This window comes from Quercus suber, unplaced genomic scaffold, assembly GCF_002906115.3.
Source record: "Quercus suber isolate HL8 unplaced genomic scaffold, Cork oak 2.0 scaffold_479, whole genome shotgun sequence".
Taxonomy (NCBI): Eukaryota; Viridiplantae; Streptophyta; class Magnoliopsida; order Fagales; family Fagaceae; genus Quercus; species Quercus suber.
The window spans coordinates 334,963-355,112 of record NW_027069930.1 but is presented as its reverse complement, the minus strand read 5'-3'; the positions used below and the strand labels follow the sequence as shown (position 1 = coordinate 355,112).

Sequence of the window (20,150 nt, the reverse complement as noted above, 5' to 3'; positions counted from 1 at the left end):
GTGATTCTTGACACCCAGCTCTGAACAGAAGCCCCTAAATGCGCTGTTGTTGAATTGCTTTCCGTTGTCGGAGACAAGCACTTTGGATATCCCATACCTGCAGATTACATTTCTCCAAACAAAACTTTAAATGTTCTTCTTCATGATAATGGCTAGGGCTTCTGCTGCCACCCACTTAGTGAAGTAGTTGATGCCAACTACCAAAAACTTTAGTTGCCTAACTGCTGTTGGGAAGGGGCCCATAATATCTAGTCCCCATTAAGCGAATGGCCAAGGGGCCGTCATGGGGGTCAGCTCTTCGGACGGTTGCCTGATGAAATTACTGAACCTTTGACACTTGTCGTAGGCCTTGACATAAGCTCGTGTGTCCTTCAACATTTTAGGCTAATAGTATCCTGCTCGGATCAACTTGTGCACTAATGACCGTGCCCCTGAGTGGTTTCCACAGATACCCTCGTGAACTTCTCTCATTACGTAATCTGCTTTCTCGTGGCTTAAACACCTTAGGGTACGATCGAGAGAATCCTCTTTTGTATAAGACATCTCTTATCAGCACAAATCATGATGCTTGGACCTTCAACTTCCTAGTGGCATCTTTCCCGTCTGGTAACATACCAGTTCTTAGGTAGGATATCAATGGCATAGTCCAATTGCTTTCAGAATCTACTTCCTAGATATATGTTCCATCATCAATAAGTAAGGAGACTTGAACAAATGACAATACTTGTTCGGGGACAAGCATAAATTCTACTGAGGCCTCTTTTGCTAGACAGTCGGCACATTTATTTTCCTCCCTTGGGATTTGAACGAATCTGATTTCGAGGCTATTGATTCGTTTCTTCACCTCTTCTAGATAACTTTTCATCCTTTCATTCTTGCATTCGTAGTCGCCATTAATCTGACTTGTTACCACCTGGGAATCGCAATGCACGACCACGTTTTCAGCACTTGCTGCCTTTGCAAGGTCTAGCCCCACCACTAGGGCTTCAGACTCGGCCTCGCTGTTGGTCGTGGGGAAGTCTAGTCGGATCATGCACTCGATCTTATCCCCTTCCGGTGTTTGGATTACCACACCAACCCCCTCCCCTGCTCGTCTATTGGAAGATCTGTCCGTGTGGATGCTCTATTGTGTGGCGATTTCTACCCCCTTGCCTTCTGATTGAGCAAATTTGGCGATGAAGTCGACCACAGCTTGCCCTTTTTTCGCCATTCACGAGCGGTACTGTATATCAAATTCACTCAGCTCTACTGCCCATAAAGCCATCTGTTCAGCAGCTTCAGGTCTACTCATGGCTCTTCTCAGGGGCTGATCCGATAGGACTATGATGGTATGTGCCTAGAAGTACGGCTTGAGCTTTCGTGCCATAGTTATAAGTGCGAAGGCCAATTTCTCCACTTGGGTGTACCTCTCTTCTGCTCCTCAGAATGCTCGACTTAGAAAGTAGATAGGTCTTTGATCCATCTTCTTTTCTTACCAAGGTCATGCTGACCGCTGCTTGCGAAATTGCTAAGTAGAGGTAGATTTCTTCCTCTGGTTTAGACAGGCTGAGCAATGGTGGAGATGAAAGGTATTTCTTCAAATCTTTAAAGGCCTTCTAGCATTCGTCCGTCCACTCGAAGGATTTTCTCAGAGTGCGGAAGAAAGGTAGACATTTGTCCGTCGCTTTCGAGACGAACCTGTTTAGGGCTGCAATTTTGCCATTCAAGCTTTGCACCTCTTTGACCGTCCTTGGTGGTTTTAACTCCATTATGGCCCATATCTTCTCCAGGTTAACCTCTATGCCTCTTTGGTATACCATGAAGCCCAAGAATTTTCTCGTTGTTACTCCGAATGCGCACTTGTTTGGATTCAGCTTCATGTTATATGACTGGAGGGTGTTGAAGGTCTCCCGGAGGTCGTCTAGGTGGTCATCCTCGTGCAAGCTCTTCACTAACATGTCATCAACATAAACTTGTACGTTCCTCCCAATCTGGTGCGTGAACATTTTGTTCATCAGTCTTTAGTATGTCGCCCCTGCGTTCTTAAGCCCAAATGGCATCACCTTGTAGCAAAAGAGTCCTTGGCTAGTGACAAAGGAGGTTTTCTCTTGATCATCCTCCTCTATCTTGATTTAATTGTAGCCCGAAAAGGCATCCATGAAACTCAAGAGCTGGTGTCTTGTCGTCGAGTCTACCAAGGTACCTATTCGAGGGAGTGGGTAGCTGTCCTTTGGGCATGCCCTGTTGAGGTCCGTGAAACCGACACACATTCGCCACTTCCCATTAGCCTTCTTGACCATAATTATGTTTGCTAACCAATCAGGGTAGTATACTTCTCGAATGAAACCTACTTCTAGTAGCTTCCTGACCTCTTCTGTTATCACTTTGTCTCGCTCCTGAGCGAACACCCGCTTTTTCTATCGGACGGATGGGGATGTGGGGTTCACATTCAACTTGTGAACTATGATTGAGGGATCAATCTTGGGCATGTCCTCGTGGCTCCATGCGAACACGTCTTGATTTATCCTAAGGAATGCTGTGAGGGCTTAACGTATTGGTTGGCTGGCTATTGTCCCCATTCTAGTTGCCCGTTCAGGTCTCGATTCATCAAGGGTTACCTTTTCTAGTTCTTTAACCGGCTCCACTATAGTCCGTTGCTCTTCTATGCATATGGTCTGTTGGTGGTCTTCCATCTCTAGCATGGCAATGTAGCATTCACGTGCGGCCACCTAATTTCCTTGTAACTCGCCGACCCCATAATTCATAGGGAACTTGATCAGTAGGTGGTATGTTGATGTTGCCGCCTTCCATGAGTCAAGGGTGGGTCATCCGAGGATAGCATTATAAGTGGACTAACAGTCAACCGCAAGGAATGTCACATCCTTAGTGATCTGCTGGGGATAATTTCCTACTGTTACCAAAAGTGTGACCGCACCTAATAGGAATACCTTTGTTCCTCCGAAACCAACCAGGGGAGCATTCGTCAGTATCAACTGTTTTCTGTCAACCCTCATTTGCTGGAACGCCAGGTAGTATAGGATGTCTGCCGAGCTGCCATTGTCGACTCACCCGGTGCATGTTGTAGTCTCCCACATGTATGCTGACAACAAGTGCATCGTCGTGCGGGTGATGAAGACGTCGCGCATCTTCTTTTGAGAACCCGATGATGGGGCTTTCTCTCCGCGCTATCTTTGGCATGATCCCATCAACTAGATGTTCTGGACCATCCTAAGGTCAGTCTCCCGGGCCTTTTTGGACGACCCAGTAGTTGTTATTCCCCCTACAATCATCCTTATGTCTTTAACGGGGTCTAAGATGCTCGTTATCCTGTCAAGGGGGCTGCTCTTGAAGAGGTGGATCCGCTCTCTCTTTTCTAACGAACTTCTGCAGTTTGCCTTGTCTGATAAAGGTCTCAATATGTTGCTTCAAGTCATAGCAATTGGCTGTGTCATAACCATGGTCACGTTGGAAGCGGCAATATTTGTCTCTAGATCGCTTGTTGGGATCTCCATTTAGCTTTCCGGGAAAGGTTAGGGCCCCCTCGTCCTTGATTTGCATTAGGACTTGGTCTATTGGGGTAGTTAATGGGGTGAAACTTGTAAATCTCCCTCCCGGGGGCTTAGAGTGCCTTTCATCCCTTCGGTCTCCTGTTCTTGGCATCTTCTGCCCTTGGTCCTGCCGTATGTCTTCCTTTTGCAACCCATTCGTGAAGGCTGCTACATGTATCTTGTCGTCGACTTCATCAATTGAGAGCACTTCCTTATTGAAGCGAGTTATGTAGGATCTCAGTGGCTCGTCCTCTCGCTGTCTGATGCTCATCAAGCACGCCGTGGACTTCTTATACCTATGCCCTCCAATAATGTGTATAGTAAACTGAGCGCTTAGTTCCTTAGAAGTGCTAATGGAGTTCGACGTCAGTCAACTGAACCGTGCTCTTGCAAGCCTTTCAGCGTTGTAGGGAAGGCCCTACACATGATTTTGTCTGCTACCCCTTGAAGGTGCATCAAGGTCTTGAAGGTCTCTAGGCGATCTAGAGGGTCCTTGACTCCATCGTAACTATCTATCTGCAACATGCGAAACTTATGTGGTAGGGGGAAGGAATTGACGAGGGCAATGAACGGTGAGTCAATTCGGTTGACTAGGTCATCAAGATCGCTGGACGCTTGTCCCTTGAGGGCATTCATCATGACCTCCATCTATTTCTTCATCGCCTGTATCCCTGCGACAATAGGAGGTGGAGCCGTATCCATGAGGGATGGGAGGCTTATATTTTGCCGTTTTAGTTTGCTTAGGGCGTTGCTACCTTCGAGCCCCTCTCAATCTCTTCGCTCGGCACTGGTACCTTCTTGGTCCTCGCTCTGATTATTTGATGCTGCGTTTTTCTGTGGCAACTGCTTTTCTAGGTTGTGGTTTTGTTTGGTGAGATGTTCCACAGCAGCGATAAGAGTTTGGACCTATCTCTAGAGGGCAGTCGTAGGTGGTTCCTTTTCTTGGATGTGGTTAGTGGTTGCCATCGAGCGAGTAAGCATCATACAACTCTTTATGCCCGGGAAGTGATAATATGGCTTACAATCGCAAGGACTTTCCCACGGACAGCGCCAATTGATGATGCCGAGAAAATCACCAGTGAGTCACACAATACTCGCACACTCGAAATAACACCTGCACAACAAAAAGAGAAGACTTGACAAAGAGCACCAGTGTGGTGCTGGCCAAATACCCTCCAAAGGTCAAGTTAGAACTTCTCACAACTCTAGAGTGCTAGAGAAGGGTAAATTATGTGTTCCTTGATCAGTGATGGTATTGGAGCTTTTATAGTAGTAGAAGGTTGACCTTTCTTCCTTGATGTAGAAGTCTTTTCCTTATAGAAATCCTCTTTAAACAGTTCCAAACGTGATGGACAAGACATTTCATTATAGAGAAGATTTTCATTAATACTATATCTTCCGAAATCCTCTTTGTGCTAGGATTCTATTTACCTTAGGATTCTATGGTGGCTAAATGTGTGTCGCAAGTATTTTCCATCTAGGATTTCTGACTGCCACGTGGGCGCCCAATCCGTCCCTATAGCATCCGTTCACATAGATCTGTCCATAACAAACCATGCATTCGTTGGGCTCATCCTTTATCGGCTCATGGATGTGAAACCGTCAGTCCCATTTCATAACGATTCGTCAACCTAGATTTTTATCCTCTTCACTGTTCTACATATATGGAACTACAATTGATTTGAAACTTTTGGGCCATAAATATCTATAACATATATAATCAATCAACATATAGAGTCTAGATTCATTTGTTCAAGGCTATAAATAAGATCGTAAATTTTATAGTTTAACTCCTCCATTAGAAAAAAGTTTAAGTTATTCACTTGGTTATAGAAAATATAGTATAACTCATGGACAAAAGAGACGTGATTAATTTATTGTGTTTATCAATTCATGTATAATTTGTGGATACAATATTGCTTATCAATTCATAATAAACAATAACCATAATAACACTAAAAATTTCACAATATTTTTATATTTTTAAAGGTGACATGTTAATTATAATGTTAGTGGTAGTCCATTAAAAATAATGCGTGCTAATCACAATTTGCTATTTTAATAAGTTCGTAAACGAGTTGTAAAATTTATTGTGTTTGCAACATTATTGATTCATAAATGAGAAAACATTATTTTGTAGAAAATTATCAATAATTTTTTTTTCTTTCTCTCCGGATCATCTATCCCATATTAATTATAATTTGAGTAAGTCCAATAAATAAATAAAAGCTAAAATATTATTTTTGTATCTAAACTTTAGGGAGGAAAATAATATTTGGATAAACTACATATTTAGTCCTTAACATTTACACTATATTTCAATTCGGCCCCTAACGTTTCAAATGTGTCAATATAGTTCTTAACTTTTGTTGGGGGCCATTTTTCGTTGCGCAGCCATGTGTTGTCTATTGGAGGGGTGACCTTGTTAGGGATTCGTATGGAGAGTTTCATATGGAACTCGACATTGGGCCATATTGTCCAATGGTTTCTGGCGTATTTTTATTCCTACAAAATGGGTAAAGCTTAAAGTTTAAGAATCATGATAATAATTGAATAAATAAATAATATGTGTTTGATATAATATATTTGATTAATAGTTGTAATAGCAGTTGAAATAAAGTAATATATATTTAAAGGTGAAATAATCAACTGTTCAATAATGTAAATTTAAAGATATGGAAATGTAGTGACTTATCTTTGTATGGTTTGTAACTCCAGCTGCATAACATTAGCGAGCTGAAAGTATTCTAGCAGAATGACTCCAGTAGTGGAAAGGTAGTATGCCACGATAAGTCCTTCCTTGATGACTTCAACATTGAAGGGGAAAAATATGTGCAATTGGAGGGAGAGAGAGAGAGTATGTCCAGTTGTGTGTAGAGGCTGGTTAAGTTTGTCTCCTTTATCATTCACTTAGATGAATTTCCCCTTGATAATGTTCTTTTAGTTATTAGAAGTTATGAATAGTATTGCCTTTCATGAGAAGGGCTTCAATATGAAGTATTTATGCCTTCTAAGAGAAGTGCTTTATGTAAGATAGATTCGTGCCTTCCATGAGAAGGGCTTTTGTAAGAAGTTATACCTTCTAGGAGAAGGGTTTTAGTATTAGAAGTTTATACCTTCCATGAGAAGGACTTTTAGTAGAAGTGTATGATATCTCTTGAGAAGTATGGAGATGATAAAAGATATAGATGTTTTGTGGGATGTAATATTTGTAATTTGTATGAGTAATAAGTATGGGTATTTGGTGAGAGATGAGTTTGTAATATATATGAGGAATATGTATGTATAATTTGTGAGAGATGTAATTTGTAAGATATACGAGAGATATGTATGGGTATTTTGTGAGATATGTACTTTGTGAGATGTAGGAGAGATATGTAAGATGGTAAATGAATTATGTTAGAGTTGCTAGAAAGATTATAGTGATGGCTTGTGTTGCTTTCTAAGAGGAAAAATTTTATAAGAGAAGAGTATGGAGATGTGTTTAGGTATTTGGAGATATGAACAGTAAGATAGATGTATTTTCTGAATATGGAAAGTGAGAGAATGAGCACAAGATGATTAATGGTGTTAGTGTGTGTGTGGGTCCTTTTTGGATGGTGTCCAGGCCCAAGAAAAAGCAAATACCCTAAGCCTTTTAGTTGTTGTTTTAAGGGACAGGGCTTGGTTTACTGCAGCTAAATAGGCTAATTACGATCTAGATGATGCACAGAGTAGGAATCCTACAACATATACATACTAACAAACAAGAAATATATGTATTGAACAGCAAGAAACAATAAAGGGGCAATGTGATAGAGAAAGACACAAAGTAAACATTAAGGGTCCTTAAGATACTGTGAAGAATTTCGTTAATTTTTCAATTATGTAATACATTATGCTCACTAGGGTGTATCACAAGGTACAAATAAGTTCAAAAATCACAGATTTAGATGGCTTTTTAGGCCTTTATGACTTGCAAAGTTTGAATCCCTTTGAATCTAAATGTCTTCTCTAGTGGCTGTTTGAGGATACCGGGCGGTGTTTTCCTCTCTTCTCTTACTTTCTTTGAATTCTAACAATGTTTTCTCAATGATTCTACTCTAATTTACTGTTGCTCAATGCCCCTCACTGTTGGCTGCTTCTCCCTTTTATAGTGTCATTCTAGGGTTTCAGGGTACCACTGATTCCCCCCATTTGCTCTCCTCGGTACCAAAACCAATGTTGTGCCAGCAACATTGGTAGTTGGACCTTTCCTTATTTCTTATAATTTCCTCCTTTTGGTGCTTCTTCCCCAAAAGTCTGCTGTTGACTTTCCATTCTGGGGTGCCCTTAAAGGCCTCTTCCTTCAAGGCCTCTTACCTTTTTCAGACTCAGCTTTTGGTTGCCTTTCCTCTTGTCATTTTTCCCAAGTGAGCTGATTCCTTCCTGTCAGGTTGAAAGTTTTCCCAGCTACTTCCCTTCATAGTTCTTCATTTTGGGTTCCCCGAGATACCACCTCTTTACTTATGAATTGTTAGTTTCCAAGCTTTTTGTTTTCCTTCTGCATCATTGGGTGGCTGATAAAGATGTATCTATTCTCGTTCCTTGTGTTTCTTGGCACTCCTTTTGAGCTGTTCTAATCTCATCATGGCTTTGCTGCATGTCCCGAGGATCCTGAGCCCCTAGTTGTCCCTGGGTATCTCGGTCCAGTTCTTACCACTGGACTAACCAGTGGTTTTCTTCCCTTGACGGGCTAGGCCTTTTTCTTCTTCCCTTTGTTTCATGAATTCTAAGGCCTATCCATTCGTGGGTTTGAGTTTTTCCTTAAGTCCCTTAATGGAGTTGGGCCTACCATTTTTTTTCCTTTATTGCAGGCTCAAGTCTTTTATTTTCTCATAGAGTTCAACTCTCTGTGCCACTTTGGACATTGGTACAACATGATGACTTTTTTAGACCTCAATAGTGTGTAATAATGTATTTTGCAATGTTGCTGGGATTTTCTGCTGGGGGATAGATAAGTATTTATGAGTAGTTGTATAAGGGGTATTTATGAGCTAAGAGCTGAAGAACTTAGTTACTAACTTGAGTACTAAGAACTTAAAAGCTTAGAACTTCATTAAAGAGCTAAGAAGATAATGAGAGAGAGAGAGAGAGAGAGAGAGAATATATAAGTTATGAGAGGTTTGTTCTTCTCTATTAGTGTGCTTTGGTGTGTTGACGAGGGGTTCTATTTATAGCTGAGTTTAAGGGGGTACTTAATAAAGAACCTCATCCAAAATCTATCCCAATTAGTAATAAATCTTCAAAAAATCCATCCTATGATTTGACCGAAAATGGTATGTTCAACTTTAAGGGGGTTTTGCTGTTTTGGGTAATATCAGCTAGAGGAAAGACCAGCAAAAAAGGAAAAGATTTTAGCAAGAAAAAGATAGTTTCTTTGGTTGGTTTTGGTTTTTAGCCAAATAAGAAAATTCAATAATGTTAATAATGTTGGGTCAGCTATCCCATATGTTCTGAAAAAGTTGTGACAATTGTCTGAAAAAAGCTGTCACAGCTGTCATAAGATAGTTGTTGCTTGGAGTTGAAGTAGATGAGGCCAGTTGGATGATTTCAGACTGCTGGAGAGAATATTCAGGATTTATTTCTTGGATTTAGCTGAAAATGGTAAGATCTCTTTTAAGGATATCTTGCTATTTTGGGTATAACAACTAGTTGCTGGGATTAAGCATTAAATGGTTGGTGATATCACTTTCAGCTAGGTGTTAAGTGCTGAACACATTGTTGGTGTTCTGCTGGAAATGTTTCCTTTTTTAGGTATTTATATTTCTGGTCCATGATTCTATTACAATACATTCTTAGTAAGTAATAGAATAATTGATTGATAGTTAATGAAATTTTAGAGATCTAGTCAATGTCTCTTTGTGTTGTGACTTAATATTGATGAGTATGAAGAGCATTTAATGCTTTGCTCTAGCAGCTAGCAGAAGAATATTTGGTCTGATTATGGCAGATGGCAGTTGGGTATTGAAAATATCATGAATATTTTATATTTAAAGATTAAAGATAGCCAATCAGATTTAGTCATGTGTTTGAATTGAATTTTAGTTTATAAAAGTAATGTAGTTTACGTGAAATAATATGATTAGATTTTCAAATTCGTGTAGGAATAGCTGAAGATTGAATAAATAGTTATTTGGGTCAGCATTTAGATGGCTAGAGTTTTTGAGTATTTCTCATATGATGAATATTAAATTTTAGGAAAAGAGCACTGGAGAGTTCATTTTATGTGCTATGTGATAAGAGAAACTTATCATATATTACCTACTATACACTGACTCGTTAGAGTTCAGGGAGTTAGAAAAGACACACTAAGCAACATGTTTCTTTTATCAACTTTAAATTGCTGGAGGTTTACTGAACATACTTCTTGGCACTCCAAACCACGACTCCCAAAATTTTCCCAAAGAGACTCATGAGCTTGGATCATAAGCCGAAGATGAGATGGCATATCTTGGGTTTTGTTGTTATTTTTTGTAAATATGAGCTTTTGTTAGAGAAGCCGCTTTTCATGAATATTAGAGAGATATATAGGCCGTGAGTTTTGATTCATTGCTTGAGCCCGATCTATATATTAATGTTGATGAAGAAGAAATGTGGACCATGAATCTGCCTCTTGAAGTGAAATGGTGTGGACCATGTGAGCCCAATTCATGTAGTTAAATGAGATATGAGCTTATTTTGAGCTTTAAAGAGATTTACCCAAAAAATCATTAATATGTTGATGTGGTGTGAGTTCAATGAAGTAATGCCATGTGGCAAGAAAAAAGAGTCCTCAACAAGACAACAACCTTTTAACATATGAGTCAAAATGGTCATTGCCGATAAGTGATAAATGAAAAATACTTATGTGGTTAATAGTGATATTTAAATGTTAATTCACTTATAAAAAAAACTAATGTGATTTGAAATCTGAAAATCCCATTCAAAACTAATTTGATTTCATTTTTTTTTTCATTGAAATCTGCATACATTTTATTGCTAGAAAATAAAAATAATAATTACAACAAAAAATTTAACCCAATACAATCTCTCAGGGAAACATTATAAGCAAGAATCTAACCAAATACCCAATGAACATCAACACAAAATCAAACAACTAGTTTTAGCGAGCAGACTAAAGAACCCAATGAAGTTCCAATCCATCTCTGCTCTGTAAGATCCAACCCAGTAGCTCCGTAAATACTAAATACACAGAACCCAAAACCCTCACCATGACTGCACAACGCCATTAGAAGGACTCGATAGAGAGGCTTCATGGTGCCATTGAGTTCCGAAGACGATGCAAGAAAAAAAGGCCTATCCAGCCATCGATTTGTGGTAAACTGACCCAAGAGAAGGACAAACAGAACTACTAAGAGACAACGCGTGACCCAGAAAGGGAGAGAAAAGACCGACGATCTGGGTTGGGAGAGGAGCACCGCTCACTAGAGCCACAGATGGTATCTTTCTCTATAGTAATTGAAGATGGAAGGAACTAGGAAGGAGGAAGACGATGCTAAAGTTCTCGAAAGGAATAGTTATGTTTTTTTTTTTTTTGATAAGGGAATAGTTATGTTTTGATCTAACTAAATTCTTGGTTTTAGAATATTGATTTGATTTTGCATCCTTGAAGTATATTTTTCTATTACTTGGTCTGTGATGGTATCTAGATTTGGATTGTATAGTGATTGAAGAAGCTTTAGTGAGTTTAATGTATTAGATCAGTTTTAGTCTTTAGACAACAAAGTTTTTCAGATTTGAAATAAGATTTGTAATTCAAGTGAAAAGAAAAAAAAATTATTTTTGTTGCTTCTTAATAAAAAAATAGTTTTTTAATTAGCCCACAGGTGGTATAAAAATTAAGAAAATTATTAGGTACTCACGGAGTATCATAAATACATACTCATTCTTCTCACAGAAATGGTAGGTCCTACCATGAATTTAATTAGTGGAACTCACCATTCATGTGAGAGGAGAGAATATATATTTATTGTACTTCGGGAATACACAATAATTTTCCTAAAAATTAACATTTTAATACTACCGTTTGCTATATAAGTATTTTACATCTATCACTTAATGGTAAAGACTATTTTAACTCAAATATTAAAAAATTATGGACTATTTTGACACATTTAAAACATTAGGAACGTAATTAAAATAAAGTGTAAATATTAAGGACCAAATATGTAGTTTACCCATAATATTTTAGCCACCTTTCAACAAAAACAATTATTTTAGCCAAAAAAAAAAAAACGTTCTTATTGACATGTTCAAGCTGGGCTTTTAAACCGTATGGAATAAATAAGCATTAGGCCTTGTTTTTAAGCCCAATGGCACAGCAATCCAAATCGGGCCTGCATTCTATCAGCAGGCATGTCCGCCAAACCCAAAAGAAAAGAAAAAAAGAAAACAACACCGACAACAACAACAACAACAACAAAAACACGACAGCCAAACCAAACCGATGAAGAGAAAAATGTGTAACAATCTCATGAGTCTTATCCTTATATGGACCTGACACCTAACACATATAACAATACCATCCATATGAATATATGATCCTCAATAAAGGGATTGGCTATAATGCTTCAACTTATATTTACAAAAAAGATTTTTTATAATAAAGTAATTAAATTTTATGATTAATTGTTAAACTTATTATAACTTCTTTTTTAAGTTTTGGACTTGTGAAGAACCTTGTTGCACTTGCACCTAATGGCAAATTTATGGTCCGTTTGGATTGAGAGAGTGAGGGGGAGAGTAGAGTACATTTAGCACAAAATTAGTTTATTTTCAGTCAATTCTACTCTACTCCCTTACACTCTTCCTCCTTCTCCCTTCCATTCAAACATACCATTTTAGGGTTCATATCCTTCCACTCTAAGTATCGGATTGTGAAAGAAAAAAAAAAGGTTTAGAATTGATAATGAACAAAATATACTACACTAGGTAGTGACATAATTGTAATTAATCTCATATTTATATGGTCCCTATTAAAAAATATTTTTTTTTGTTGGATATATATCTATATATATATTATCCGATGATGATGATGATCCTAGAGTCTACAGTGGGGTCACTGAGCCAATTGGATGGCATTGGTCTTTTGAATATGTGTAAAAATCGTAGTAAAAAACTGAATATGATTGTGTACATAAGCAATGAATAGATAACAATAATTAAAAAAAAAAAAAATTTAAAGTTCACTAATGAAGAGACAACTCCTAAAAAAATTGTTAAATAGTTACTAGCAGTTAAAAATCTGTTTTGTGCATAATTCTGTTAATTTGTTTGTGATCTTGATCCAGCAAACTTTTTAGTAACTCTAAAAATCCTCAAACATAAAGTTCACCTATCCTTTCATCCCTAATTTCACTTGAGTGAAACTTTTAAGGATCTGTTTGGATACCGCTTATTACTGAAAATTGAAAACATTATAATGAAATAATTTTTTAATGTGTGAATAATATCGTGGGATACAATTTTAAATATTTTTTTTGCTGAAATCCATACTTGTAGGTCCCATAAATAGTGCACAGGGCCCACACAAAAATGCAAATGCGCACGTTTACTACTTTCAGTGCAATCCAAACATACACTAAAAAAAAATCTGTTTTTTTACATTTACATTATATATATATATATATGACATCAAGAGTCTTATAATTCACAAAACAAAATTATTACACTTCTTAATCCCCTTAAACTAAGGCTATTGTCCATGTGTCTTGGCAAAAACCCTCCTTGAGTTGATTCTCTCTCAACACAGATGGATTTGCCATTGGAAACCTAGGCAGTATTGGTGGTGGAGGCCTCATCCGTAACAATGATCGGGATTGGGTCAGGGGTTTTTCTAGAGGTTAGGCCTACCACTAGCTGCATATAGTTGAATTGTGGGCTTTAAGAGATGGATTGATTTTGGCATCAACTCTAGGAAACAGTAGCTTGATTATGGTAGAGGACCAACTATCTATTGACAAGGCAATAACTGTGTGAAATGGACTCATTTTTATTTTCACTTAATCTATATCTATGCTCTTTTGACACCAAAAAAAAAAAAAAAAACAATCTTATAATTTAGTTGAGTTTAGTAGAATTAGTAATGATGAAGCGTAAGTTCATCAGTCAAGTGAGTTCGTCAGTAGAGTAAGTTCGTCGGTAGAGTTATACTGATGAAGCGTAATCTCGTCAGTCGAGTTGGTCAAATGGAAGCAATCCTCAGCCTGTATGAACGTACTCTCAAAGGTGGTCACCGGTGTGGTGCCTGCCACAATGCCTCCGATGCCAAAGTCAGTATAAGAAGCTCTCTTGGGAATAAACAATGTAACTGAACAAAATGAAAGAGATCTCTTAGTGTCTATGTGTGTATGTACCTTGTACTTGGTAATGTGTGGGCTTTATATATGCTTTCATAGCTTCTAGCCGTTGGGGTAGTTATGGAGGTTTTAATGCTCCTCTTGGTAACGTTTGGTGCTGTGTAATGTGGCTTTAATGTGCTCCAACGGTTCATACAATTGGCCTTGTAACCGTTCTAGGTGTAATTGTGCTGCATTGAATGGCCTTCCTACCTTTGTCAATGACATGGGTATTAATTTGCTCGTCCAGGGATATCTTCGTCGGTATCATGGTCGTCGTCTTCGGTAAATGAGTTCGTCAGTCCCATCAGATGCCCCCCGATTCTGTGGTCGTCGTGACTTGTAATGACGACTATAGAATGTGAAAGGTTTTGGGCTATAAATAACTCCAATTCGTGTGACCATTGGGTTTCCTGCTAGTTTTCAGTTTTCTGAGCCTTTGTTTCTAAACTTCTCCCCTTCTCTTCGTCAGTACATTTTGTCTATAACTTCGTCAGTACCTTTTGTGACTTACACCCTTTTAAGTCATTTTTGGCTTAGCCATTTTTTACTTTCGTGACTTACACCCTTTTAAGGATTTTGTCACCGTCAGTAACTTACATCCGTCGATGCGGAATCTTGTTACTTAGCCATTTTTGGTTTATGTGACTTACACCCTTTTAGGGAACTTATCATCGTCAATAACTTACATCTGTTGAGGCGGAATCTTGTTACTTAGCCATTTGTGACTTACTCCCATTTAGAGATCTTGTCATCGTCAGTAACTTACATCCGTTGAGACAGAATCTTGTTACTTAGTCATTTTTGGCTTTTGTGACTTACACCCTTTTAGGGATCTTGTCATCGTCAGTAACTTACATCCGTCGAGACGGAATTTTGTTACTTAGCCATTTTTAGCTTTTGTGACTTACACCCTTTTAGGGATCTTGTCATCGTCAATAACTTACATTCGTCGAGGCGGAATCTTGTTACTTAGCCATTTTTGGCTTTTGTGACTTACACCCTTTTAGGGATCTTGTCATCGTCGGTAACTTACATCCGTCGAGGCGGAATCTTGTTACTTAGCCATTTTTTAGACTTGTAGCTGCTCAGACCTGCTTGTTATGGAGACATTAGCTGAATAATTCATTTATTAATTTCAATGACGAATACATTTTCTGTTACATCTATTAGTGGTATTTCTTCAAGTGCTCGATGTTCCATGGCCTCGGGAGCCTCTGTCCGTCTAGGGTTTCCACGTGATAGCTACCTTATTTGGAGTAGTGGGTGACTCGGTAAGGTCCTTCCCATGCGGGCTTACAAAACCACAGCGAGAACCCCGACCGGAGAAACCTCCTTTAGACTCACCTTCATCACTGAACCGACGATGTGGGCAGTCCCTTTTCTATCCTCTACATTCGTCCTTCTTCCTTTCCTTGTTCCCTGGTTTTTCCACGTCCCTTATGGCGGCCAGTGCTTCTTCTGCGTTCATGTACTTCTATGCTTTCAGAAGCATCTCCACCATCGTTTTTGGAGGATTTTTTGCGAGTGAAGAAACGAACTCCCTGGATCGCAGTCCCGCTTTGAAGGTCGTCAACTGCACCTTATTGTCAGCTTCGTCCGCCTCTAGGGTTTTCCGAGTGAAGTATTTCACACAGGACCTCAAGGTTTCTTTCTCTCCTTGTTTGATGGTGAGTAAATGATCCGCCGGCCTCTTAGGACGTTGTCCTCCAATGAAATGACGTAAAAAGGCGCTACTCAGCTGTTCGAAGTTATCGATGGACGATGTTGGCAACTTGGTGAACCATTCCCTCGCTGCTCCTTTGAAAGTGGTGGGGAAAGAACGGCACATTATCTCGTCAGGGGGCTGTTGAAGGCCCAGTGTCGTCTTGAAGGTGTTGAGGTGGTCCTGGGGATCCTTAAGCCCGTCAAACGGCTCAAGTTGTGGCAGCTGAAACTGTGAAGGTATTGGGCATCCTAGGACCGCTGCTGTGAAAGGCGAGTCTGTTGCCCTCACCATTCTGCCCACACTCTGGTCTGTCTTCTCTCTGCTGGCATTTCTCAACTCATCCATCTTCTTCCTCATCTCTTAAAGAAGTTCTGAATTCTGTTTTGCCGGAGTAATGGGTATTCGATGGTTACTCCTTTTATGGCTATTTCCCTCGTCCTCTACGTTATTTTTGGATCGATTCTCCTTCTGTTGAAGCCGTAGCTTCATTTCCTAATTTTGCCTAGTAAGTTCTTCAATGGCGGCTGCAAGAGCTTGGACTTGCTGAGCCAAGGCTGCGGAATCTTTATTGGACTCCATCTGAATATTGAAGTTGATGGAAACAGCGTTTTCGAATATGAAAATGAAAACGTCACGTTCCCACAGACGGCGCCAAACTGATGAAGCGTAAGTTCATCAGTCAAGTAAGTTCGTCATTAGAGTAAGTTCGTCGGTAGAGTTATACTAATGAAGCGTAATCTTGTCAGTCGAGTTGGTCAGATGGAAGCAATCCTCAGCCTGTATAAACGTACTCTCAAAGGTGGTCACCGGTGTGGTGTCTGCCACAATGCCTCCGATGCCAAAGTCAATATAAGAAGCTCTCTTGGGAATAAACAATGTAATTGAACAGAATGAAAGAGATCTCTTCATGTCTATGTGTGTATGTACCTTGTACTTGGCAATGTGTGGGCTTTATATATGCTTTCATAGCTTTTAGCCGTTGAGGTAGTTATGGAGGTCTTAATGCTCCTCTTGGTAACGTTTGGTGCTGTGTAATGTGGCTTTAATATGCTCCAACGGTTCATACAGTTAGTCTTGTAACCGTTTTAGGTGTAATTGTGCTACATTGAATGGCCTTCTTGTCTTCGTCAATGACGTGGGTATTAATTTGCTCGTTCAGGGATATCTTCGTTGGTATCAAGGTCGTCGTCTTCGGTAAATGAGTTCGTCAGTCCCGTCAAGTAATTACCAACTTTTTATTAATGTCAGAGAATTATAGTTTAAATATCTCCTGCCCACTTTTGTAATTAATTTTAAAAAAAAAATAAATGAAAAACACCCATCCACCTTCTTAAAAGTTAAAACTAGAGTTGTAGTGCATTTGGAACCCCACAAAGATGCTTCTGATCCCCGTTTCAACTTTCAACCTCTCCAACAACAAACACGGTACCCACTGCACTGGACAGGAGACAACTAAGCCCGTTAAAGGAGACACCGTCAATGTATTATTAGTGGGATGCTCTAGATAACTTATTATATTACAGAAAAGAGGATCCCAATATTGGCAACCAAAGATAAGTTTTGGACTATTTTTTTACTCCAAAGATGAAAGAAAGAAAAAAGATTTCTCCTCTACGAATTAAAAAAAAAAAGGCTTCAGTAACTGTAACAGTAAGTCATTCAAGAAAAGCAAATGGGGTCATGATTAGATAGCGTTAAAGAATTAAGAAAACCAAATTGGCATCGAAACCACATGGAATTGGAGAGAGATAAATAATTGAAGAATCTCCATCTCCACGTGTCTTTGTCAACAAGATGAGAAAAATGGTTAAAGGTAAAGACTAAAAGACAAGTAGAAGAAAAAGAAAGATGAGAAAATTGGTGGTCTCCACAGTTCCGTGTCACTTATAAAGTACATAACACACGCAACTTCATCGTGTCGCCGCACGCAATTATAGCAAATAGCAATTGGTATTATTATAGTTCGAGTGTGCTCTGATTAGTCTCAATTCAGAACGAGTCTAATTGGACCTTTCCTACCTAACAAAACTAAACCGTTCTTTTAATTGACACTTAGAAGGAGGTGATCGTTGCTACATTTTCAACTCTTTTTTCCATCCCTCTCAAGTCATTATATATAATAAAATGGTTTCGTTTTCAATCTATTCCTCTTTAAAGCCAAAGATATAAAATGAAAAAAAACATACAATACAATAATGCATTCCCACGCCATTAAATAACTCTTTTGACTCATTCGAATTATCGCATACATAACCACTATTGCAAGTCATCGCGTGCTAAGTGCTGAAATTGTGACACACTAGATGATTGCTACAGTTTCCAAATTGCCACTTTAATTATTGATTTCACATAAAAGATGGCAAAGTCAGTCAAGAAGAAGAAGCTGCTGATTACATTACATGTAACATTGTTTTGTTTTAAAATTTTCAATGTAAGTTACATAAGACTACTGGTGAAACTACTTTAAGACTCTTCTTAACGCAGATTAAATTCATAGTTGTCATCAAAATATGTTTCGGCTTTCTCAAGATGCATGAATTGAGTTTAGGTGTATGTGTAGGTCTATCTATTAATTTGGTCTTGTACAACCCTTAGAGAGGAGTATTTTAGAAATCTAATTCTACTGTATATAATTTCATAATACATAATCATAACACAAGATTGAATACTCCAAGCAATTTAGAGGTGAAATTATTCAAGGTACTTGGTACAAATATAATAGATCCTCCTCTCATATAATTGTGAATTCTTACTTATAGAGCCCACCTTTATATGAGAAATCAGAGTATTAAATCGATTGTACGAAATAAATTGTAGCGCATGCTTGCTTAAATTCCTAGCTAGTGGATTGGTAAAGTCATTTATAGGGACTTAATTTCTTTGTCTGATATGTACAGTCATGGAATAAGGTTGCTCTGGCATTATTAAGGAGACTAGACATTGTGTCATTAAACAATGTTTGTATAAACAACTTGAAATTAATTATATAGATTTTTGTTATCATCTGACTTAAAGCTGTGATGGGAGGTAAGTCAGCAATGTCAAGAATATATATATATATATATATTTTGGATAAAAAAGTAAAAATATTATTAGTTGTACTACCAAACACTAATAAAGTAACATGATGTGAATGTGGGATGTGATTAGTGAAAACATAATAAATATATTTCTTAATTATTTTTTTTTATCTCATATTTAGAATTTTAGACCATTGTTATTGTAGGGACTCAATTTAGATAAGCCCTAACAATACATTTCTAGAGAGTGGGATGAAGAATTAGGCCATAACCGACTAACGACCTTACACCCAGAACCCTTTTCTCCTTGAAGGAGGATGAAGCCAACTTAGTGCCAAGGGTAGCTCATCGGCCCTTGTCCGAGGAGGTCCCCCCTCAACTGCTTTGCTTGCCCTTCTTATATAGTCCTTTTCCTCCTATCTCTTTCTTCCATATGTCGACCATTCACTTGCCTTCTCCCTGACCGTCCGTCCCATCAGAGGCCTTATCAGTACTCGAGTGGTTCACAAGGACCAACGCTACCCTGTCTAGGGCTTACATCAACATTAATGCGGCCAAGGGGTTAGGTGAGTGCATTTAGTGCGGAGGTGACAACCTGTTCTTGGCCCGCTCCCCCGCCTGGAATTAGCCTCGGTACGCCGAGGACAGGGATGTCCTCGGCGTGGATCCAAAAAAGCCTAGGTCTTCATGCGCCATCCTCGGACGATCATTCTTCCTTATCATGGGCCATGGGCCGAACGCAAGATGGGCCGAGGCTACCAGGCCTACAGGCCCCACAGTTATGAATACCGTTTCGTAACCCGTTTCGATTTGTCCATTGGAATGGAATATTTCGAGTACCGTTTCGGAAACCATTTCGAAATTACTGCTAAAATATATATTTATATATTATTATTGCTCTAGTGTAAAATAATGAATTTAATATAGCTTTCTATTAAAATAAAGTGGGGTTATTATTTAAAAAAAAAACATTTATTTATGGGTTTTTTTTGTAAATAAAACTCACATTTTGGGTAATTGTACACAAGTGAGCTTCTAAGAAGCCACCTACGTGACTAGTACACTATAACAGTATATCCTACTGATGCAGATTGCTAGTCTCTCAGCTCTCTTCATCATTTCACGTCTAAGCTCCTTTCTCCACTCATTCTCATCTTCTTCATCTTCTTTTTTTTTTTCTTTTTTCTTTTCACAATCACACCATTTTTGCTTCATTAGTTCATCTTGCTCTTCAATTTTATTTTCAACTTCTCTATCATAGTTGAGAGGGTCAGATAGTGAGAGATGATAGAGAGACTAGGAGCTATAGGACGCCGATTCAGTTCAGGAAGGGAAAATAAGAAGCCAAAATCATATTGGCCGGAAAATGAATTTCGGCCGGAATTGACCGGAACGCCCGGAACGGGCCGAAATGGGGCGAAATTTAATCTGAGGTGGAATGAAGGGTATTACCATTCCGGTTTACACACCAGAATGAGATATTCCGGCCATTCCAGCCGGAACAAAACGGAATCCATAACAATGTTTTAGACATAAG

The 20,150-nt window shown here is 38.8% G+C and overlaps 1 protein-coding gene across 1 annotated transcript; it reads right to left on the bottom strand.

The window, feature by feature from the left end:
* Nucleotides 1-15,362: 15,362 nt before the first annotated feature.
* On the bottom strand, nt 15,363-15,950 carry LOC112024015 (uncharacterized). The gene has a single exon (XM_024056659.1). The coding sequence runs from the start codon at nt 15,948-15,950 to the stop codon at nt 15,363-15,365; it is 588 nt and encodes a 195-aa protein (XP_023912427.1).
* Nucleotides 15,951-20,150: the final 4,200 nt, after the last annotated feature.

Bases quoted from the DNA above. Each gene is read 5' to 3' on its own strand.
- LOC112024015 (XM_024056659.1), bottom strand. From the start codon at position 15,950: ATGAGGAAGAAGATGGATGAGTTGAGAAATGCCAGCAGAGAGAAGACA.